The following is a 23,637-nucleotide window of genomic DNA, read 5'->3' on the forward strand; positions in this document are numbered from 1 at the left end:
TATTAATAATAATAATTATTATTGTTGTTGTTGTTGTTGTTGTTGTTATTGTTATTATTATTTATTACTTATACCCCGCCCATATGGCTGGGTTTCCCCAGCCACATGAGGGAGAAAAAGCTGTGGCAAAGAAGGGGAGGGCCGTCGGAAGAAAGAGGGCGCGGTTGCCATGGCGACGAAGACCAGGCCCCTAACAGGCAGTGAGAAACAGTTCCCATGGCGACAGGGGGCGTGTCTCTGGGAGGGTGGGCAGCTACCATGACAACAGGGGGCGCACCGCGATAGGAGGGGAAGGTAGCCATGGCGACAGAGGGTGGGGGGGGTATGAGGCTCCCGGCGGTTGCCGTGGCGACGGGAAGGGTGGGCGGGGCTCCGACCTGTGTAGCGGGGGCAGCGCGTCGAGGTCGCTGGGCGGGTCGCTGGTGTCGGGGATGACGCCGATGATGGTGCTCTTGAGCGACGTGCCCTTCAGCAGCCGGCTCCGCACCAGCTGCATGTTCCGCGGCGAGTCCACGCTGGCGCGCATGGTGGAGCCCGGCAGCAGCACGGCCTCCGGAGTCAGCAGCAGCGGCAGCCGGCTCGGGATCTGGATGGCGCTGCCGCCCGACGACTGGGACGACGCCATGGCGAAGCGCTCGGCTCGGCGGGGGCAAAGGCTGCGTCAAGCGTTTTGCAGGCCGCGCTACGGCGGCCGGCGAGGGCCAAGCGCGCACGCCGCTGCCCCCTGCAGGCTGCAGGGAGCGCTGCGCCGTTTGTCCCCCGCGCTCTGAGAACTAGTTCATCAAAGGAAGCGAATAAAAACGATTAAGTGGGGAGAAAAATATTCAGCTTAATAGAACCACCTGGCACTGGATACATAATTTGAAAGTTTCCTAAAAAAAACAAACTTTGGTCTACAATGTTTTTTTTAAGCACTTTCTATTAATTATTTTGTCTTGCAATCCTGAACACACTTAACATTTGAGACTCGCATCTGAGTAAACTTGCATAGGATGGTACTGTTAAGAGAATGCTTAATCTCACCAGTGTGGTTGCATTTAAGTAATAGTAAAAATTCAAACCTCCGTGTGTATTAACTAGAAACTTTGCCGCTAACATTGATTTTCTAGGAATCTGCCAGAAGAAGGCTAGATCAATGAAGACAAATATTCCTTCCCTTTATCACAGGGCAGCTGTCACGAGGCCTGTATAGAAAAACTTACTCGTGGATTGTGCCCCTTATTGATTAAGAGGACATTCTTACCAACTAATCGGGGTGGTTGGGATGACCTGGCCTGATCTTCCACCTTTAAAAGAGTGGCTTGATGTGGAAAAATTAGTTTTGTCACAACATGGAGAGAAAGGTAATCACTAGCTAATGTGTGCTGATCAGATTGCTGTTAAAGGAGCAAGAGCCAATTAAAAAGTTGGCAACCCTAGGGAAAGATATTTTAATTTACTAGCACTAAAATGTATTGAGCCAGTCCAGAACAACATAGAAATATTCATCACATAGACTCAGTTATAGTATTTCCTACCTGGACATTATTTCTGCCTGGGGAATTTGTCTTGTTTTCTCCATTTATATGTTGGAAGGGACTTATTTCAGGCAGCTTATTCTGCAGCTGAAAACTCTAGAAATATTTGTTCTGCTTTGAATACTTTGGTTGTCATCCACCCTGTTGCTGTGTCTACTATATCCACAAGATGTCAGGACAGCTCACAAAATTCAGTTTCTGGAAATTGTTGTAAATAAACTATATTTTGTGACTACATCTTTTACAGCAGCCTTTATATATATATATTTAATGTATAAAACATTTCCTTTGCTTAATACCCCGTCAGATATTTAAAATATATATAGAAAATAAAGCACTGATTGAAAACAAAATAAATTGTGCACAGGTGCATTTAGAGCTAGCTGAAATCCTTGAGTCTTAAGGGCTGCTTTGAAGCTGCTATGTCACTGGAAATTTGCCACACACCCCCCCCCCCCCCCCCGATCATCTACATTCTGAAATGTGTGAAATTATGTTTGGCAAGTCATTTAGTCAGTTTATCTCTCTTGCATTAATGATAGCAAAGTGGCACATCCCAGATTAATAGGTGCTTGTGAATCAAAAAAGCTTTGTAGCATCACTTGTTGTGAAAAGCCTCTCAGCCTCCTCTGCTCACTTTTTTGAATAAGGACAGTAATTATGAAATGTTGCAAGCTTTGGGAGATTTTATCACAGCTTTGCTTGTTGCTGTGCTTGTGGTGTGAAGTGATGCAATCAACTAATGCCATTCAGCACTTGAAAGTTGCATCAGTTTATAGTCTGGAGGGGTAACCTTGTTTCTCAATTGCAGCAAAAACTTCTCTCCCCCCTCAACCCCACATTGCCTATGACAAGAATGTCTCAAAATCACTGTAACTGACCAATATTAAGGACCCTATGACTTGAAAACAGATGCTGAATGTACTTTTGTTACCTATGAAAAAAATCTTTAAATAAAAAACAATTTTAAAAATGAAGAGTTTTGTGGCACCTTAAAGACTAACATATTTGTTATTCCTGGGATGGGGAACCTCAGGTCTGGGGGACAGATCTTTCCAACTAGTCCTTGGAACTGTCCCCAGACTATATACCTCAGCTGTTTTTCACACCCAAAGGGATTTTTTTATTTTTTATTGTCTAGAATGTGCCCTTGAATCTTGATGGTGCCTTTTGCTTGTCTGGATGCTGAATAGAGGAGGGGCGTGTTTTGAAATTAGCATACTATACAGTGGTACCTTGGGTTGCATACATTTCAGGTTACAGACGCTTCAGGTTACAGACTCCGCTAACCCAGAAATAGTGCTTCAGGTTAAGAACTTTGCTTCAGGATGAGAACAGAAATCATGCTCCGGCGGCGTGGCAGCAGCAGGAGGCCCCATTAGCTAAAGTGGTGCTTCAGGTTAAGAACAGTTTCAGGTTAAGCATAGACCTCCGGAACGAATTAAGTACTTAACCCGAGGTACCACTGTACAAAGGTACCATTTGCACCCATTGCCTTGCCCACTTTTGCTTCTGGCTCCACCAAATATTAACATGTGGCCCCTGAAAGGCTGCCCTGAAGGAAATGTGGCCCTCGGGCTGAAAAAAGTTTCCCCAATTCTGATGTATGTGGACTGCAGTAAACACGAGTTACAGGTGATTTGCAGGTAAAGGAATACATAGGAAGCATCCTGATACCAGTGCCCCATCCATACTATACATCAGTATTCTCACAGAGCTGCAGTTCTCAGTGATTCAATCCCTCTTCTCAGTGAACATTGGGAATTGTAGTTCTGTGAGAAGAATAGGGGCATCCTAGCAAATCTCAGCATCCTTAGGAAACTACAGCTCCCAGGATTCTTTGGGGGGAAGCTATGGCTCTTTAAAGTGGTATGATAGTGCTTTAAATGTACAGTGCTGATGGGGCCAAAATCAGATTATCGGTCCATCTAGCTCAGTATAGACAACACCGACCGACAGCAGCTCTCCAGGGATTCAAGAAGACAATCTCAGCTCTGAAGGTGTCAGGAATCAAACCACTGAATTGCCAGTCTAACTAGAGTGTAATTTAAGGATCCCCTGAGATCTAGGAAATGTGAATCAACTCCTAGTTACAACTATACTGGTTCCACAGTGTTCTCTCACAGCTGCACTTTTTAAAAAAGCTCTGGAATCAGAGAACCCGCGGTTTCCCCCAATCTGACTTATGAGGAAAAGCAGCAGTCAATGGATTACTCTAGTTCTGATCCAACAAATCTCAAAAAGTCAGTTGTTGCTTTGCTACTGTATTTGATAGAATGAGGTCCCATTGAGTATTCAGGACTCCAGATAGCCCTTTCCATGGGAGAAACTTGGCTTTATTTCACACAGGTCAAAGACCCAGTTTGGCACACCCCCCCATGTGCATTTCCATGCACACAAGCTGGGAAACTCAATGGTGCCCCCTTGAGGCTTCACCCGGGGCAAAAACCCTGGGCTAGTCCCCCCGTAGCTACAGCTCTGCCCTTTCCCAGGATACTCCATTCCATAACACACACCTTGCCTGGATTTCTGTTCCCTGCCCAACAGCATTCTGTGCTCGCTGAGCATGCTCAATCTTACTAAAGGGTAGGGTGTCCCAATTTAGGATTCCCCTTTCTATTTTTTTCTTTATTTCTGTTTGCTACATCTGATTGATTACCATGGGAAATGGATGCCGGACTACGTAGGCTTTTGATCTGATCCACCAGGGCTCTTCTTAAGGGGTAACATTTTCAACCCCTTTGCCTTCTCCAAGGTTACCCATTTCCTTCAACCAGAGCTCCCATTTTAATCCAGAAACAAATAAATGCAGACATGAACCAACCATCTCAGCTATCAGAAGTCTGAGAAATCTTGGGGAAATTAATTATTCCTAGCTGTGCTATGTCACCTGGGGCAACAGCCTTGCCATGCAATTCTTAAGGGGGTGAAGGGATCTCAAGGTCTTGATCTGGAGAGCCCTCATGCACGACTGAGAATCGTGCATCTGCAATCAAAACGAACCTTTGGACTAATTACACTGGCAACTATTAAAACTTTTGGACACGGAATAGTTGTTTGTTAAAAGAACTTCATTCTTTGACTGAACGGGAGAAGGAAGTTAGCTGGATCTCACATGACACGGTAGGTAAGAGGTTAGTCTTCTATTTTATTTTAGCAAGTTGGGTAACCACTTAATTCTAGGACTCACCCACACCCATATCATCAAAAAATTCTTGTTATTTTGGAGCCCAAAACCTGCAAGAGTGAATTATTGATTCTGGAAATACTTACCAAATGAGTGTTTTCATTTGGGAATACCTTTGATGTGTAGCCAACACAAGTAGATTCTTGTTTTCAGTTGTTCAAATCTGGAGTGCCTCATTAGTTCTGTCTTAGTCCTTTGAATTACTTTCTCTAGAAATAATAATTATCTGAAAGCGCTATAGGAAAGTAAGTTAGGAAATAATGTGCTCTTCTCTGTAATTCTAAACTCGTCTAATATTGTAGTAAATCTGAGTACTGAGTATGCTTCAAAGAAACACACACTTTCAAATTATTCCTCAGCACCTCTCATTACGCTGCTTGTATTGAAAACATTTGTTTATGAATGCTTACAAAGGGCCATTGCTTAGTGGCAGAGGAAATGCTTTGCTTCTACAGGGTCCCAGGCTCAACCCCTGACATTTCCAAGTAGGGCAATGAAAGACTGTTGTCTGAAGGCCTGAAGAGCTACTGACATCCCCTTATATAGACTAAGGGAGGAGGAATTGCAGCCCTCCAGATGTGTAGCTAAAAGAAATGTTCTCAGGTCCAGCTGAAGTGAGGAGATGATTCGTTCTCACCTGCTTAGTGAGCCTGGGTAGGGAAGGCATTCTTGCTCACCTGAAGATACAAGCCCTCTTCAGGTTTCTCCTGCAAGGTCTGACAACCCTGTGATCCACTTCCAAGCAGTGTTGAAATCCTGTAACTTCTTATACCGCAAATGTTCCAGGTGGGGCTGTTTTTCTGCTCCACTTTTCCTAAGACCATATAACACCAGTCCTGAAAGACCTACATTGGCTCCCAGTACATTTCCGAGCACAATTCAAAATGTTGGTGCTGACCTTTAAAGCCCTAAACGGCCTCGGCCCAGTATGCCTGAAGGAGCGTCTCCACCCCCATCGTTCAGCCTGGACACTGAGATCCAGCGCTGAGGGCCTTCTGGCAGTTTCCTCACTGTGAGAAGCAAAGCTACAGGGAACCAGGCAGAGGGCCTTCTCAGTGGTGGCTCCCGCCCTGTGGAACACCCTCCCATCAGATGTCAAGGAAATAAACAACTACCTGACTTTTAGAAGACATCTGAAGGCAGCCCTGTTTAGGGAAGTTTTTAATGTTCGAAGTTTTATTCTGTTTAATCTGTTGGGAGCCGCCCAGAGTGGCTGGGGAAACCCAGCCAGATGGGCGGGATAAAAGTAATAAACAACAACAACAACAACAACAACAAATTATTACTAAGTCATAGTGAATGAGTGCCTCTCTGAGAAGCAGTTACTATTCCCAGGTCACTCAGTGAGCTTCATGGCCAATTGGGGATTTGAACCCTGGTCTCCCAGGCCATGGTCCAACACTTTAACCACTGTATCACACTGGCTCTCTAATATATAAAATCCTACCCATCTGGAGGAGTCCTGTTTAATGACACTTTCCATGCAAGGTGGATCTTGCCCATTGTTTACAACAGCCAGTCCCTGGGAACAGCTGCTAACTTCATGTGAACATTTTTGTTCAATTACGCTTGTCCTGTTCTAACACTCAGTTAACAATGCCCTTTTGCTCTGAGGTTTTGCTGCTTCTCTCTATCAGGCAGTTTTTGCTGCAAAACACGTCCACAAAACCGACACCTTTTTTTTTTTTTTTGATTCACAGCAGTGTGGGGTTTATTTTTGCTTTCTTTATCCTTTTTTTTTTTTTTTGCTAATTGTCTTGCAGACATTTTAAATAAATATCCTCCATGTTAATGACCAAAGTGAAAAAGACAAAGTATGTAATTTCCCAAATCAATATGAAGAAAGCGAAGAATGACTAATAACACTAATTTCACACTCATTTGCTAATCGGCACGCTCTGCACCCTGTGCCAAAAAGATTTGCTTCTTGTCAGTCAGAATAAAGTGTGCAATTTAGCCAAATTTGCATCCCCTTTGCATAATTTGTTGTTCCACTTCCAAAATGTGGGAGTTTCAGTCGATTTAGAAAGATTTGTCAAGAAGTGAGGATGTCAGAATGAAGCACGGAGGTTCAGAGATGCTCTTTGCAAGGATGTTAGAACCCCGTGCAGAACCCGCTTTCAGAACCTTCACTCTTATAGTTAATTAAGAGATCCTATGAAGGAATCTGCAAATAAGCAGAAGAAATCTGTTTACATAGGAACATAAGAAGAGTTTGCATAGGAACATAAGAAGCTGTCACAAACATAAATACTGTATATGCAGTAAAAAAGAATGTTTAAAAAGTTAAAAACAGACATCAATTTACCATTCTGGGAGGATGTATTCTTAATTGTCTGCAAAGGCCTGGCAGAATAGAAAAGTTTTCAGCAGGCATTTCAAAACAGAAACAGAAGGCACCTGCTGAATCTTTATTGGCAGAGTGTTCCACCGAACTGGTCCAATGATGCTAAGGATTTGGCTTATTTTGTCATCAAGTGAGCCTCGCGAACTCGGGGAATGACCAGTGATGCTCCTGCAAATGATCTTAGTGATCAAGCTGGGATAGAAGGGTTCAGAAAATGGGCTCACGCTTGAATCATCTCTCTTGTCTTAAAGGATCATTGCCTGAGCTTCTCTTCTTAGCATTTGGATGAGTTCCTTAGGAAGAAGGGTTGATTGTTAAACCACTGTGAGAATGGTAGCTCTGTGCAGGGAACAGGAGCTTCCCAACCACTGTCAGCACCCTAAACATTCTCCATTTACCCAGATTCTTTGGGAGAAGCCACTTTAAATGTATAGTGCAGATCATGTGGCCTGGGTGTTGACAGTATGGAGGTCAGACGGGCCAGTGGCCTGACTCAGAATAAGGCTGCTTTCTCTGATCCTAGATGCAACAACCAGAGATCAGGCAACTGTTCTATCTGGTAGAATGCCTTTCCCTTACAAGTATGAAAAGCACTGATGCTGTCATCATCTCAGCGCCAAGTTACAGCTTATCTGTTTTGCGCAGGCGTTTTAGGTGTTCTTAAGTGGCTGACTGTTTAGCCTACCCCTACTGATTTTAGCAGCCTCCATCTGTGTTTATTCCTATCTATTTTCGACAAGCTCATTCTAGCGTCTTGTTGATGGTTATGTATGAATTTGGCTTTGTAATTTATTTTACATTGTACACCCCACTTGGTACAAATGTTGAATGGTGGGCTGTAAATCTTCTAAACAGAATCATAGAATTGTAGAGTTGAAAGGGACCCCTAAGGGTCATCTAATCCAATCACAACTGAAGGATCCCTGACATGGCCATCTAACCTCTGTTTAAAAATCTCCAGTGAAGGTGAGTCCAACACCTTCTGAGGAAGTCCATTCTACTGTCAAACAGCTCTCACCAGAAATAAAGTTCTTCCTGATACTTAGTTGAAATCTCATTTCTCATTTCACTCGGGTCCTACCCTCTGGAGCAGAAGAAAACAAACTTGTTCCATCTTCCATATGGCAGCACTTTAGATATTTGAAGATGGCTATCATACCTCTTCTCAGTCTCCTCTTCTCCAGGCTAAACATATCTAGTTTGCCCTTAACCGTTCCTCATAAGGCTTGGTTTCATAGCTGTCAACATTTTCCTTTTTTTTTAAGGGAAATTCCCTTATTCCGAATAGGATTCCTCGCAAGAAAAGGGAAAAGTTGACAGCTATGCTTGGTTTCCAAACCCTTTATCATCTTGGTCACCCTTTTTGCATACATTCCAACTTGTCAATATTCTTCTTAAACTGTAGTGCCCAGAACTAGACACAGGACTCATGGGGAAGTCTGGCCAAGGTAGAATAGAGTGGTGCTATTACTTCCTCTGATCTGGACACCATACTTCTGTTGATGCAGCCTAGGATAGCATTAATTTTTGTTTTGTTTTGTCTTTTGCTCTGCTGCTGCATCACACAGTTACCTTCTGTTAAGCTAGGGGTCTACTAAAACACCTAGATCGTTGCATATGTACTTCTGCCCTCCATCCCATATTTCTGCATCTGATTATTCCTGCCTAATTTGTCCCTAATAAAATTCATTTTGTTAGCTTTGGCCCAGTTCTCCAGTCTGTTAAGGTCATCTTGAATTCTTATTCTATCTTCTGAAGTATTAGCAGCGCTTCCCAGTGTGGTGTCATCTGCACATTTGGTGAGCCCCCCCCCCCCTAATTCCTACACCCAAGTCATTTATAAAAATGTTCAAAAACACCATCAGGCCCGGGACAGAACCCTGCAGTACCCACTTTCCCCCAGGATGACAAGGAACCATTGGCGAGCGCTCTTTGGGTTCGGTCAGTCAAGCTTCTTCAATCAGCTGGAGCATGTGCAAGGAGGAAAATGTATGAATAACCTAATAGAAGGGAGGAGTTTCAAATGCATATCAAGCAACCACACCCACTCTTGTGAATGGCAAGATTCAGAATCAATCTAGAATGAAAAGCAGCACATTAAAGATGAGTGAGAATGATTATGGACTGAGCAAAACTACACCTTTTTTTGCTACAAATGGGCTAGGAGCAGGCAGCCTACTCATACCAGCTTCTCTTTCTCGATCTGCCCAGTTCAGTGGTTACTCTAAACCAATTCAGCTCCTTTTCAGTAACAAGAGCAGCAGCAACCATTACCTATATTGTGTAGTTGAGCCATCCGTGATTCCTTAATCAGTTTTTGTGCCCTGGCTTGAAAGAATCTCTGTTCATTCCTCTTCAGATGGATTGGGAATTAGTGCCAGTTGGTTGTTTAAGCTCTGGGCATGGAATTTGTGCCAAGACCTGCTGGCAGCTGCGGATACTCATCAACTGGCAAGAATAAAACCTCAAAATGCTCTTTGCAGCTAACACCATGCAACAGAAAGACATCGCCCCCCCAGCTCTACCTTTCAAAATCAGTCTCCAAAGCTTTATAGATTTCCTCCTTATCATGCCTGCATATTTGTTGGCTGAAGGATGATCATTCCACAATAGGTACATGCTAGGAATATCGGTTTATGAACCCTGACAAAAAAAAAAAGACAAAATAGAAATCTAGACAGTGATGTTTTCTCTACCAGGAGAATTGAGAGATCGACAGGGAGAGAGTGTCCATTGATGATAATTTCTTTTCTGAATTGTGGATTCTTGGTTGTGTTGAAGCATCAGCAAAACTGTCTGACTGAGGGGTGTTATTAATTGCGCTAACCTGAAGTTTTTATTTTAGATGCAAAGATTAAACAGATGGAAACCATTCCATGGCAGGGAATCAACTCCATTGATTTTATTCTCCCTGGAATTTGCTGTTTGAGTGCAAACCTCACCATTTTCCCTGGGCAGTTCCATCAATTGATACAGATGAATATGCATTTCTGATCTTTTGTAAAGTGTTTGCAAATAATGTTTATATTTAATTTTCTCCCTCTGCAGAACCCAGAGCTCTGATTTCATAAGACAATGTCCAGGAAAATTTGTACATGTGTTTCAGAATCCAGCAATAACAAGGCTGATGAAGATAAGAACGGGGTCACTGGTTTGACCTATGTGAGTAAAATTATTGTTAGGGCAGCTATTGCTTTGCTAGTCAGATTATTTGTTAAGTCTGGAATGGTCTGTTAATGTTCTATTAAAGGGAATTTATGGGTCACAGAATGACTCCTAATAGCTAGGAATCTCTCCCTCCCTCCCTCCCTCTCTTTCTCATGAGATGATCAGCTGATCTCAGATAATATGACACCCTTTCACCTGAAAGAAGTAAGCAAATGTGTGCCCCCAGGCTGGGTGCCCCAGACTCTCACTATATTGTTAAAGAGATTCATGCCAGAAATTTACGCAATTAAAGTGGATTAAAGCATCACTAGTACAATAAATCCACTTGGGAGGAAACCTGACTTTCTGAGGTTAGCGGAGTGCTGAGCAAATGCTCCAAAAAGCGTGAGTTGAACAAATGATTAATAGGAAGATGAAAAACAAAACAAAAACCTGCACTGTTGTATAACCTCTCCTCCATAAACCAAACAGAAAAAAATGCTCAATAAAGGCTGGGCATTGTCTAAACTCTGCATTTGCTTTGTTCAAGCAAATCAGGATGGATGCTCCATAAACAGCTCAGCTGGAGGAGCCCAAACACAGCTGCCCAAAAAGTCAGAGAGAGAAAAAGCTGAATGTTTCCGGTTGGAGTTAGCCAGAACTGAAGGTGCAGCCTCCAGGGCTCCACAACCTGCTCCCTGGGGAGGATGTCTTGCTTTGGATAATCACCCTTTTGCCTCATCTCATGTTCTGCCTGCATATTTGTAAATAAGCAAATGTTAGAAAGACCCCTTAAGTCTCTAGGAAGCTGCTTGGGGCCATTGCTGATGTTGACATCCAAGGGGCTCCTTAATTCCAGGTCACCTGTAGCTGTGTTTGTGGCCGATAATAAATGTTGGAAATGTAAAGAAACTGAAGGTACATTCTTTCACCTTTGGTGGACGTGCCCAAGGATTAAGGCTTTCTGGGAGATGATCTATAATGAATTGAAAAAGGTATTTAAATATACCTTCTTGAAGAAACCAGATGCCTTTCTCCTGGGCATAGTCGGCCAATTGGTGCCAAAGAAGGACAGAACTTTCTTTATGTATGCCACAACAGCAGCAAGAATACTTATTGCAAAGTATTGGAAGACACAAGATCTACCCACTCTGGAAGAATGGCAGATGAAGGTGATGGACTACATGGAATTGGCGGAAATGACTGGCAGGATCCGAGACCAGGGAGAAGAGTCGGTGGAAGAAGATTGGAAGAAATTTAAAGACTATATACAGAAATATTGTAAAATTAATGAATGTTAGATGATGCTAGAATGAAATTAAGTGGTTCTAGTAGCAATGTCATAAAGGTGTATGTAAAATTGGGGTTAATAGGTGAGATTCTAAAGTTATAAAATATTAAGTTAAAGGACTAAGATATAAACAAAGAGGGAAAGGAATTGCTGAATTAACCAATTGAACTGGAATACAAAAAAGGGAGGTGAGAGGAGGTCAGAGAAGCAAGGAAATGAAATGTAAGATACGGAAGGATTAATTTGTTTTTAAGTGTTTCTTTTTTATTATTATTTTTTTTCTGTATTTTGTATCTTGTATTTTTTTTCTTTTCTTTTTTTATATATTTTTCCTTGTTTCTTTTCTCTTTAACTATGTAATTTTTTGTTTTTGAAATTTTAATAAATATCATATATATATATATATATATATATATATCTCAGGGGTTTCAGGAAGCAGCTTTTGCCTCTCATGCCAGCCGTGTCCCAGAATAAATGCCTTTCGTTTCTCCTGTAGAAACAAGGGTTCTAACTGGAAACAGAACGAGGACAACTCACTTTAAAATCTTGCAAACATTGGAGGCAGAACTCCCTCCCACAGGAGTCAGTGATGGCCACAAACCGGGATGGCTTTAAAAATAATAATAATAATAATAATAATAATAATAATAATACATTTTATTTATACCCCGCCTTCCCCAGCCAAGACCGGGCTCAGGGCGGCTAACACCAGATATAAAACAATTGATTGAAATACAACTTAAAAAACAAGATTAAAATACAACATTAAAATGCAGCCTCATTTCAGCAGAAACTCAAAAACTTTTTTGGGGATGAAAACGTCAAGTCTTCACCAAGGCTAACTATCCAGACTGGTCCTACGTGGGCCAGAAAAAAAGCCAGGGAAGTCCCCAAGTAGGAGTTCCATCACAGAAGGAAAAAGGAAAAAAGAAAGAGGGGGAGGGGGTCAAGTTAATTCCAAGCCAAAAGCCAGGCTGAACAACTCTGTCTTACAGGAAATAAATCAGATCCTGCAGGGCCCTGGTCTCATGAGACAGAGTGTTCCACCAGGCCAGAGCCAGTGTTGAAAAGGCTAAAAGAGGGTTAGTCAAATTCACAGAGGGGAGGGTTATAGATGGCTGCTAGCTATGATGACGATGCTCTGACTTCCTGGTGAGAGGCAACAATGCGTTTGAATATCCGTTACTGAAAACCACAGGAGGGCAGAGGGCTCAGGTCTTGCTTGTGGGTTTCCCCAGGCACTTGGTTGGCCACTGTGACAACAGGATGCTAGACTAGATGGGTCCTTGGCCTGATCCAGCCGGTGGTTCTTATGTTAGACTAACACAGAGCATCTCAGTAGACATTTCTGGCTTTTCATCCACCCCACCCCCCGGACAGAATGTTTGGGTTGGTATTTCTTTAACAGGAATCAGCACTGCGGAAGGAACTTTGCATAGATGTCGGAATGTTCCGTGCAGGTTCAGAGTGACCGTTGAGCAGGGCAGTTGGAAAGGGAGAAGCTGGTCTGAGCAGAATGACCGAGACAAAAGCTTCCTTCCAGATGGAAGCGAACTAACAAGGCAAGCAAGTGAGAAGAGGGACCGAGGGGAAGCCATATTAGTCAGAGCACCAAGAAAAGTCACCTTGAAGAGAAGATGGCAGAGCAAGAAAAGAGATAAGTGCTGAACCCACCATAGCCAAGGGCAAAGCTAGAGATCACAAGGGTGGAAAATAGGGTTCCCCGCTTTGTGACCTTAATGCAGCAGCTTGAAGCATTTGCAGGAAGGTGGCTTAAGCAGAGAGTAGCCTGCCCAATAGTTTTCTGTTTCAAGTTTCTCCAAGTCATTGTATTACCTTTATACAGTTTCTCCTGAATGGACACACTTTTATTTCGGAGCCCACCAGGAGGAAAAATCAGTTCAGGGATGGGAGGTATTTGCAGGGGAGAATTGACTGGGGAGGTTTGACTGCTGGGAACCTAAGAAAAGCCTGCTGGATCAGGCCAATGACCCATCTAGTCCAGCATCCTGTTCTCACAGTGGCCAACCAGGTGGCTGTGGGGAACCCACAAGCAGGACCTGAGCACAAGAGCCCTCTCCCCTCCTGTGGTTTTCAGCAACTGGTATTCAGAAGGATACTGCCTCCAAACATGGAGGCAGAGCAATGGCCATCATGGCTGGTAGCCATGGATAGCCCTCTCCTCCATGAATAGGTCACTGCCTGCTGTCAGAGCGAGTTCCATACTTCAGCTACGCACTACCTCCAGTCCACCTCTCCTGAGCTCCACCCCCTTTGTGAGAATGACATCCGAAGGGCCACCACACAGGGGGCCATGGATGGTCCTTCAGCCCGGGATTCAACTATCTGAAATGGCTGTCACATGAAAGATGGAGCAAGCTTGTTTTCTGCTGCTCCATTGCGGGGGGACCCGAGCTAACAGATTCAAATGACAAGAAAGGAGATTCCAGCTAAACATTCGGAAGAACTTTCTGGTGGTAAGAGCTGTCACCCGTGGAATGGATTCCCTCAGAAGGTGGTGGACTCTCTCTCCTTGAAAGGTTGTAAATAGGGACTGGGTGGCCACCTGTCAGGGGCTTCTTTGGGTGCGATTCCTGCATTTCTGGGAGTTGGATTAGATCAGGCTTCGTCAACCTTTTTTTTTTTTTTAAGAATAATTTTTATTAACCGACCAATCACATCAAATCAAACCAAATTACATAAATTCCAAATTACACAGCCGAATTTTAAATTTTTGTTGGGGGTACCCATTTTTCAAGTTCTGAAGGGGATCCAATCAACTTCTTGCTTCTTGCTGCTGTTTTAATGTCCACAAGTCTGACCATATGATGTTCACAGTACTATCCAGTCCTTTCTTATTGTTTTTCCACATCTCTTGTTGTTATTTTCATATACTTTTCCTTTCTCTTTGTGACCTCTGATAGTTTCCACAAGCTGGTTAAAACAGTTTGTAATCCTGCGTGGATTTTTTTTTTTTATCCAGTAGCCATATCCAGACGTTTTCCATATAACATTGATTCCATAAATCAAAACAGTCTTAGCGTCATTAATCTTCACAAATCTGCCTCCTTTCTCAAACCTCTGAGGAGATTCACCAGGAATGCAGTCTGAAAACAAATCCGTTCCTCCTCCTGGCTATAAATCCTTTGGCAAGATGGCGACTCTGAATTAATTGCTGCGCCATTCCAAAAGCTCTTATTCCTTCTCGATCTCCATAAAGCATACTTTTGGTTAAAGTTTTTATTTCCACACAGACCTTAATCATCCTGCTTGGGTCAGTTAAACCAACGGTTCTAATGAGAAGGGGTTCTTGGTTAATCACATAGAAGAAAAGTAAAAAAGGTTTTCCCCCCCATTCAGTCCCGTTGTCAACATACCCAGCCTTTGATGTATCTTCATCGTAAAATATTCCTGTTGCTCCAACCCATCTTCTTCTTTCGCAGAGGTCCCTTCAATTAGCAGTCTTCACTCCCCTTCTTCACTTGAAATATGTGCATTTGCTTCTTTTGTAATTAATTATTCCAAATTGCTGCAGCTAGTGCGCTATCAGAGACAGCGTCCAGGAGAGCCGAAGTCCACACGGGGGCATTCTGCCTAGTGCCCTCACCCCCTTCTTTCGAATTTGGGGGTGATTTATGGGCACAGAAGGCAAGGGCAGTATTCCCCATCCCCTTGGGGCAACAAGGGAGGCTGCCTACTCCCATAACAGCCTCTTAATTACCCCGTGTGGTCCGGATAGATGGTATTGTCGGCCATCTTCCAATGCGCCCCTAGTGGCCCCCCAGGCTTCGTCAACCTTGGCCCTCCAGATGTTTTGAGACTTGAATTCCCATCATTCCTGACCACTGATCCTAGTTAGGGTTCATGGGAGTTGTAGGCCAAAAACATCTGGAGGGCCGAGGTTGAGGAAGCCTGGATTAGATGACGCTTTGGGTCCCTTCCAACTCTATGATGCTATGATTCTATTATACTATCCCAAGGAGCAGAAGCAATAAGCTGGTTAGGATGGAGCTGCTATGCTAGCTTCCCAACAGGTGGGTAATTGTTTCTTCCTGGTAGGGGGCAAGGCAAGGTGATGGAGAGGATGGTGCAGTGCAAAGGCAGGAGCTGAGCCAATCTGGTGCTCCTGGTCACTACTATGTTTATGCTATGTTGACCTCCCACAGTTTTCTCACTCCCTTTGTTACTCCCTTTGTCACTCCCTTTGCAGGTAAGCAACAGTGAGAGCCTTGTGGCCCCAGCTAGTCTGTCAACGCCTGGGCAGTCCCCCATCTGACTTCCACACTCTTCGGGAAGAAAGGATTGTAGCCGAACAGAGCCAGTAAATGGTGCCTTGTCAGTTTGGGATCCTTACTTGCTCAAGAGCTAACCAACTCTTTCTGCCACCCAAATGAAAATGGTTTCTTGCAGATGGGCTCTCGGCATTGATAGTTGTGGGTATCTTTCCCCACAGCCAGGGCAACCAGAGACCCCTCTTGCTCCAATGATAGGAAAGTCAACTAAGTTTTCAAAAAATAAAAGCTAAAGTTGGAAGGCCATGTGGTATGATCCCTGAAGGCACAGGAAACCCAGTGTTACATACACCATCCCTGATAGGTGGCCATCGACCTTGTGGTTGTTGTTTAGTCGTGTCTGACTCTTCGTGACCCCATGGACCAGAGCACGCTAGGCACTCCTGTCTTCCACTGCCTCCCGCAGTTTGGTCAGACTCATGTTTGTAGCTTTGAGAACACCGTCCAACCATCTTGTCCTCTGTCGTCCCCTTCTTCTTGTGCCCTCCATCTTTCCCAACATCAGGGTCTTTTCCAGGGAGTCTTCTCTTCTCATGAGGTGGCCAAAAGGATTGAAGCCTCAGCTTCACGATCTGTCCTTCCAGTGAGCACTCAGGGCTGATTTCCTTCAGAATGGATAGGTTTGATCTTCTTGCAGTCCATGGGACTCTCAAGAGTCTCCTCCAGCACCGTAATTCAAAAGCATCAATTCTTCAGCAATCAACCTTCTTTATAGCCATTGACCTTAGTCACCTCCTAATGATGGATGGTCCACTACTTCAGAAGCAGCCTGTTCCACTGTTGAACAACTTTTTTCTTTCTCGTCGTTAAAGTAATAGCCTCTCTCTCTCTCTTCCTCTCTTTTTACTTCGAAGAGAAATCTGACTGTAAGCGATGAGCCATGGGATCTGCAAGCGGGCAAGGTGTACGTGTCGGAGTCTTGCTTGAGTCCCGGGTTCAACACAGTCACTGCCAAAAAGTCCTTCCACGAGAAATATTCTCCAAGTTTGGAAACCATGATCCCCATCCACCTGAAAGCAAGGCAAGTTGTGTGGCATTAGGAAGCTGCCTAACGAGTCAGACCATTGAGTCCATCAAGCTCAGTACTGTCAACACAGACCGGCAGCAGCTTTCCAGGATTTCAGGCCTTACCTGGAGATGCTGGGGATTGAACTGGGGCAGGGGAGGGTCTTCTGCAAGTGAGGCAGATGCACTACCACTGAGCTACATTTCCTATAATTGGAATGCAAACAGCTTAACAAAGATTGCTTTGAATAGCATTTGCACCCTCTCGTTCTTTGCTGGAAAAAGGCCAGCAAAAATAAATAAATAAATAAACCTCAAACTTGTGGGTCGGCATAAAACTGTGCACCTTATTTATTTATTTATTTGTTTGTTTGTTTTGAAAGGTGAATTTCTTTTGTGAATTGCTGGGCTATAAAAATACTCCATCCGTTGAAATGTTAAGGCGTCTCCTTAACACTGATTGAGAGACAGACCTTTTGAAAGGATTCTGTTTATGACTCTCTCTGTTTAATACAATGTTACCATGATATTGAACAAAAGAAGTCCTATTTTATTCCATTGATGTTTATACCCCTCCTTTCTATGATAAAACCAGAAGCTTCCTGAAGCCAGCAGGTCCAGATCTGGTCAGCGCTTGGCGCTCTAGATATACCATTCCGAGTTCTGCAAAAGTCAAGAAATAAATGAATTATAAATAACACACGGGTATGCATTAAAAAAAGGGATGCAGGTGGCACTGTGGGTTAAACCACAGTGCCTACGACTTGCCGATCAGAAGGTCAGCGGTTCGAATCCCTGCGACGGGGTGAGCTCCTGTTGTTCAGTCCCAGCTCCTGCCCACCTAGCAGTTCGAAAGCATGTCAAAGTGCAAGTAGATAAATAGGTACCGCTCCGGTGGGAAGGTAAACGGCGTTTCCGGCGCTGCTCTGGTTCGCCAGAAGCGGCTTAGTCATGCTGGCCACATGACCCAGAAGCTGTACGCCGGCTCCCTCGGCCAATAAAGTGAGATGAGCGCCGCAACCCCAGAGTCGGCCACGACTGGACCTAATGGTCAGGGATCCCTTTACCTTATGCATAAAAAAGCCATTTGCAGCAGAGATGGTGACCCCCAATATGTTTCTTGCACTCCAACTCCCATCAGCCTCAGCCAATGGTCAAGGATGATGGGAATTGTAGTCCAACAACATCTGGAGGGCCACACATTCTCCACCCTTGGTTTTTCATGATCTGGGTTTGCGCTAACAAGCATATTTGCAAATAGAAATATAGGGGAGAAAGAGCATATGTACATACGAACAGTGGAATGATCTACGTAAGCAACAAAAGGATAGCAAATAAGAAGTGCAGACTATTACACCCAATTCTTTTGGGGGCCTTCAGTTGGGGTGTGACTTCCCGCATTAAAAAGCAGAAACTTTAACTAATCTTATCGCTTTCAGAGCTACTTCCTTTTGGCCACATTTATTTGTATTTAACCAATTATTGGTAATAGCTATTGATTTCCTTATGAATTAGTTATGGCACATCTGTGTCAGGTGAAGGTTTGTACATATTTGGTATGTAGCTATATATAAATAGTTTGTGCTTCAAATTTCCTTTACCTTTATGTTTTCAATAGTTAAGAATGTGTGTGTGTGTGTGTGTGTGTGTGTGTGTGTGTGTGTATATATATATATAATGCAGTTTCTGGTATCACTAGATCAACTTCATCAACTTTGTCAAATTAATTAAACTGAATAGTTTTAAATGGATTTTGAATAAATGTGCAATTAATTGTTACTGTTCTGAATGATGCTTTTCATAGGGTAGGGGGCACTGGGGATAGGTTTATGGAACCAAGGGGCTGTGGCCCTAGGAAATTTGCGAACCACTCAGTTAGATGTTAGGAGAAAACCCACAGGAGTTTTTGAGTTTGGATGGACAAACTGCCTGATGCAGCAGAAGGCAGCCTGCTAGCAATGCAATAGCTTTTTGTTTTATTTTACTCTCTCCCCTCCCCCGGGCAGGTCAGCTGTGAATCCAATAGACAACGCGGGACTGATCTCATTTGCAACATTTTCTTGGCTCTCGTACCTCATGCTCCGAGGATTCAAGCACAAACTCAGCATGGACTCCTTGCCTCCTCTCTCTCCCCTTGACAGCTCAGAACCAAACACCAAAAGGTAGCAGGGTTTTGACACACCAGTACAGTCATAACTCACGTTACATTTGCTTCCATGTTACGTTCTTTCAGGTTACATCCCGCGGCGACCCGGAAGTACTGGAAAGGGTTACTTCCGGGTTTCACCGCTCACGCATGTGCAGAAATGCAAAATGACGCCACCGCATGTGCAGAAGCGCCGAATCGCAACCCACGCATGCACAGACGCACCACTGCAGGTTGCGCTCTTTTCATGTTGAGAACGGGCCTCTGGAACGGATCCTGTTCGCAACCAGAGGTACTACCTCAGGTTAAGTACTTAATTTGTTCTGGAGGTCCGTTCTTAACCTGAAACTGTTCTTAACCTGAAGCACCACTTTAGCTAATGGGGCCTCCTGCTGCCGCTGTGCTGCCGGAGCACGATTTCTGTTCTCATCCTGAAGTAAAGTTCTTAACCTGAAGCACTATTTCTGGGTTAGCGGAGTCTGTAACCTAAAGCGTCTGTAACCTGAAGTGTATGTAACCCGAGGTACCACTGTATATGTAAGAGCTTTTCCTGCATGCAGGGAACAATCATTTACATGTCCTCACGCCCATCTTCTCTCGAGAACTTGAGTATAATAGGCAGTTCTTAGCTAGGAAATAACACTAATCTTGCTGCTCCACTCATGTAAAGTTCAGGGGAACAGGATGGAAGGCCATTGTCTTTCCCTCCCTCCTCCCCCGATTTTTTGTTGTGCGTGCATGCATGCAATGTTATGATCCTGATTTCATCCAGTCTCCCTGCAATTTTTTCATGCAGAGTCACCTTATGAGCAGGGTTGGCGCCATGACCTGGCATCCGTGAGCACCCAAACCCAGGCACCCCAGTAAGGCCTGTTACTCATTCTTTAGTTCAGGAAAGCTTAACACAGGAACACCAGAAGGGTCCAGCTGCTGCATCAGGCCAAAAAGACCCAGCTGCTCCAGCATCCTGTTCTCACAGTGGCCAGCCAGCTGCCTGTGGGAAGCCTGGAAGTAGGAACCTGAGCACCATGGTGCTCTTCCCACTTGCGATTCCCAGCAAAGTGGCATCTAGAGGGCATGACGCCTCTGAAGGGAAGACCTCTTAGCTAGTAGCCAAGCTGAAAGGCCACTGCATCTACTCAGAGGTACGGTCTTCCTGCTGCTTCACATATCATTGGAAGGAAGAGCATCATGTGCCAACAAGGAAAGTAGCCATAGCCTTGTGTTCTTCCATCCCTATTTATCTTGTGAACCACTGTGAGATCTTTTGAAGATGGGTGGTATATTAATCCAATATTAATGAATGAATACATACCATAGTATTGATAGCTCTGTCCTCCATCCACGTTGGCCATCAGCATGGCATCTTTTGTCTTGACACTGGATATTAGATAGAATTCTTAGTGGAGTATTTGCTTCAGCGTTGATACAAGTCAAAATGAGAGCTTATATTTGAGCTGGAGGTGCCATCCCGTCTGAACTACCAGCGAGGCCCTGATCTAGGCAGGTGCCTACATATGCCTCCCTCCTCCTCCCAAGTAGCATCACTCAAGCCTGAACTTCCTCCCTGGCTCACTGTCCCCTTTGCTCCTATGACCCCAGAGACAGGGGCGTAGGAAGCAGGGGGTGGTGGGGGTGGCGCACCCCGGGTGTCATCCCAGAAGGGGGTGACAAAATCCCCCCTGGGCGGATCGCGCCGCCGCACTGCGATAGGCCCTCCGCTGGAAGGATCGTGCCACCACAATTGGCTCCCCACCGGGAGGATCACGCTGCCATGCCGCGATCACCCCCCCTGCCAGGATGCCGCGATCACCCCCCCGCTCTTAAATATACATTTTTTCATCTCATTATGTATCATCTCCCCAAATCCCTTAGCTATTCTACAAGTCCACTGCATATGATAAAATGTACCTTTTGTTTCTTTACATTTCCAACATGTACCTGATTCTGGCTATACATCTTTGCTGGTTTACTTGTTGTAAAGTACCATCTATAAGTCATTTTAACTTGTGGAACTATTTGACCACAGTATGTAATGATGACAACTAGCACAGTTAGAGCTTTCAATAAGGATTAAGATAAATTTCATTAAGGTCTATCTATGGCTGTTAGAGAGATGCTTATCTAAATTAAGGTAACTGGTGACACCACCCAAGGGAGGAAGGGGGAGAAAGCTTTCTTTGATGAGGGGTGGAGGGAGGGAGGGGGAATTTCAATGGGGGGGTGACAAAAAAAATTCTGTGCCGGGTACCACCTGATCTTGCTACGCCACTGCCCAGAGGTGACCAGGGTGAGGTCTGAGAGCCAGCCAGGCACCCAGGGTAGGGTGTCTGGATCTGATGGGTCTGGCCCCCTGGGGCCCCAGCAGCTGCCCAGTGGTGTTGGTTGCCAACTGAAGACTAGGAGTGGCTCGTTGCAAGGAATTACTCCCATAGAATTGCAAAGGTCATCTGTTCAGCACTGACTTTGTAGCTAGCCATAAGAAGTGGGTCTCTTCCAACCAGCTTGTGAGTGGAGGAAATGTGCAGTGCTGCTGTTTGCCTTTGACAGACTGCAACACCTTTGGGAAGAAGAGCTGGCCAAAGTCGGTCCCAATAAAGCTTCCTTACGCAGAGTGGTGTTTAAATTTCAAAGGACCCGGATTCTGGTAGACATATCGGCTAACATCATTTCAGTTATTATTGGTGCTTTGGGCCCGGTGAGTAGCATGGAAATACAATTTATAAACACGCTTGAAATGTGTCTTTCGAAGGTGGGTGGGGGGATTGTCGGGTGGCATTCGCCAACCTGGCTCTCTCCAGATGTCTTTGAACTGCTTCTCCCATCATCCTCGGCCAGCATACCTTCCATTTGGCAGATTATCTCCCCACCCTGAAAAGTAACCGAGAAACTCTTTTGCAGACAGTGATCATCCACAACATCCTGGCGCACAGTGAAGACGACTCCTGGGACGTCATCCATGGGATTGGCCTCTGCATAGCCCTTTTCATCACAGAGTTTTCCAAAGTCTTCTTCTGGTCAATGGCCTGGGCCATCAACTACCGCACTGCTATCCGATTAAAAGTTGCCGTGTCGACCCTGACATTTGAGAAGCTGCTGTCATTTAAGACTTTGGCACGCATCTCTGTCAGCGAAGTAAGTTGGCTTTATTTTTTCTGTAGCTCACCTTTCCTCCAAGGAGCTGAAGGTGGTGCACATGGTTATCTTCCTCCCATTTTTTAAATCCTCACAACAACCCCACGAGGTAGGTTACAATGAGGGATGCAGCTTATATTCGGGCCAATACAGTATAACCTGGGGCCCAAGTTGGCGCCCCTGTCACTGGATAAGCCTATGAATGACTGCAAGTCATGATGGCCAGATGCTTCCTCCAGGTCTAGAGTCAGCAATTGATGGGGGAAAACAGTAGGAGAGGGCCATTGCCCTCCTGTGCTACTTGCAGACTTCTGTTTAGTTCTGCTGGGCAGCAGAATGCTGGACTAGGTAGGCCTTCAGGAAGATCCAGAACAGGAGGCTGGCATTATAAACCAGGTGGTTACACATCAGCCGATTCGTGTGTTATACATGCCTTGACAATGAATTGAAAACCTTTGATTACAAGATCACTTCTGACTAGAGACAGACAAACCTGTCGACTTTGATTCTCTGAGTTTCTCATTTTTCCAGTCTGCATTTCCACAACACTCTTCTAATTTTTTTAACGCCCTCATGAAAATTTGACAAATTTATCTTAACAGATGTAAGCAGTTTAAACTAACAGCACACATTTTTGCAAGCCATTTCCTCAAGATAATGTATTTTTTGTATATTTTTATTTTTATTAATGTGAGATGTCTGTGCACATCACTCTAGTATATGCATTTTGTTACACATTACATGTACAGGAGAACTGCATTGCAAAATTCAGAAAAGTGGAAACTTCAAGGATGGCTCACACATTGTTTAAGAAAGTACAAATTTAGTAGGTTCGTCTTTAAATGTGAACCAAACTGAATTTCTCCCTCATTCTTCCTTCTGACTAGTTGGTCACAGCATCACTCTTGGTTCCTTTGTATCTTTCAGATGATCAATTTGCTAAGCAATGACGGCTATCGAATATTTGATGCTGCTTTAGTTTGTCCCCTGCCGCTTGCTGTACCTCTGCTGATGACCATCGGCACAATCTATTCCTGCATCATCCTTGGTCCCACGGCACTCCTAGGGCTGGTTCTTTATATTATATTCATACCTGTACAGGTAACACAGTCATTTCCTACATAATCATGGCACTATTTAGTGGGAAGAAACTCCAGTGAAAATTCTCATTATTACATATTTTTTTACATGGCTCTTTATCTGTATATATCTGAAAATTTTATATATGAGTGCTTTATGATGGCCTACATTTGCAATGCCTAATAAAGGTTTGGCGAAGTAAGTTTATGTCAATAACTGTTTTAGAAAAAAGGTCCCTAGAGAACCTCTAGATGGGTGGGCATTTTTGGTGGGTATATTCTGCAACTTGTCATTGGCCTCATTCACACCATACATTTTTAAAGCACTCTGGTCCTGCTTTAAACAGTCATGACTTCCTCCAAAGAATCCTGGGAGCTGAAGTTTGTTACAGGTGCTGAGAGTTTTTAGGAGAACCCCTCTCTTCCCCTCTCAGAGCTACCATTTCCCAGAGTTCCCTGAGAAGAGGATGCATAGTTAAACCACTCTGGGA

At 44.3% G+C, this 23,637-nt stretch overlaps 2 protein-coding genes across 7 annotated transcripts in view; one reads left to right on the top strand and one right to left on the bottom strand.

Moving 5' to 3' along the window:
• Positions 1–4,822, bottom strand: part of LONP2 (lon peptidase 2, peroxisomal) — a 49,324-nt gene extending 44,502 nt beyond the window's left edge. Inside the window, exon 1 of one of the 2 annotated variants that reach the window (XM_081015521.1) lies at positions 4,791–4,822. In XM_081015521.1, coding sequence (XP_080871647.1) covers positions 4,791–4,807 — 17 coding nt within the window. In that variant the 5' untranslated portion in view covers positions 4,808–4,822. Of the gene's footprint in view, positions 1–377; positions 648–4,790 lie in introns of those variants that run through there. The other variant, XM_081015520.1, reaches the window with a different exon arrangement.
• An 8,132-nt stretch (positions 4,823–12,954) lies between these two features.
• The window catches only part of LOC308482531 (ATP-binding cassette sub-family C member 12-like), a 59,052-nt gene continuing 48,369 nt past the window's right edge, over positions 12,955–23,637 (top strand). For all 5 annotated transcript variants that reach the window (XM_081015678.1, XM_081015679.1, XM_081015680.1 and 2 more), the window contains exons 1-6: positions 12,955–13,146; positions 16,629–16,802; positions 18,793–18,948; positions 21,483–21,630; positions 21,834–22,067; positions 22,995–23,168. In XM_081015678.1, coding sequence (XP_080871804.1) covers positions 13,127–13,146; positions 16,629–16,802; positions 18,793–18,948; positions 21,483–21,630; positions 21,834–22,067; positions 22,995–23,168 — 906 coding nt within the window. In that variant the 5' untranslated portion in view covers positions 12,955–13,126. The remainder of the gene's footprint in view (positions 13,147–16,628; positions 16,803–18,792; positions 18,949–21,482; positions 21,631–21,833; positions 22,068–22,994; positions 23,169–23,637) is intronic.

Source organism: Podarcis pityusensis, assembly GCF_964106645.2.
Source record: "Podarcis pityusensis genome assembly, chromosome: 8".
Lineage (NCBI taxonomy): Eukaryota > Metazoa > Chordata > Lepidosauria > Squamata > Lacertidae > Podarcis > Podarcis pityusensis.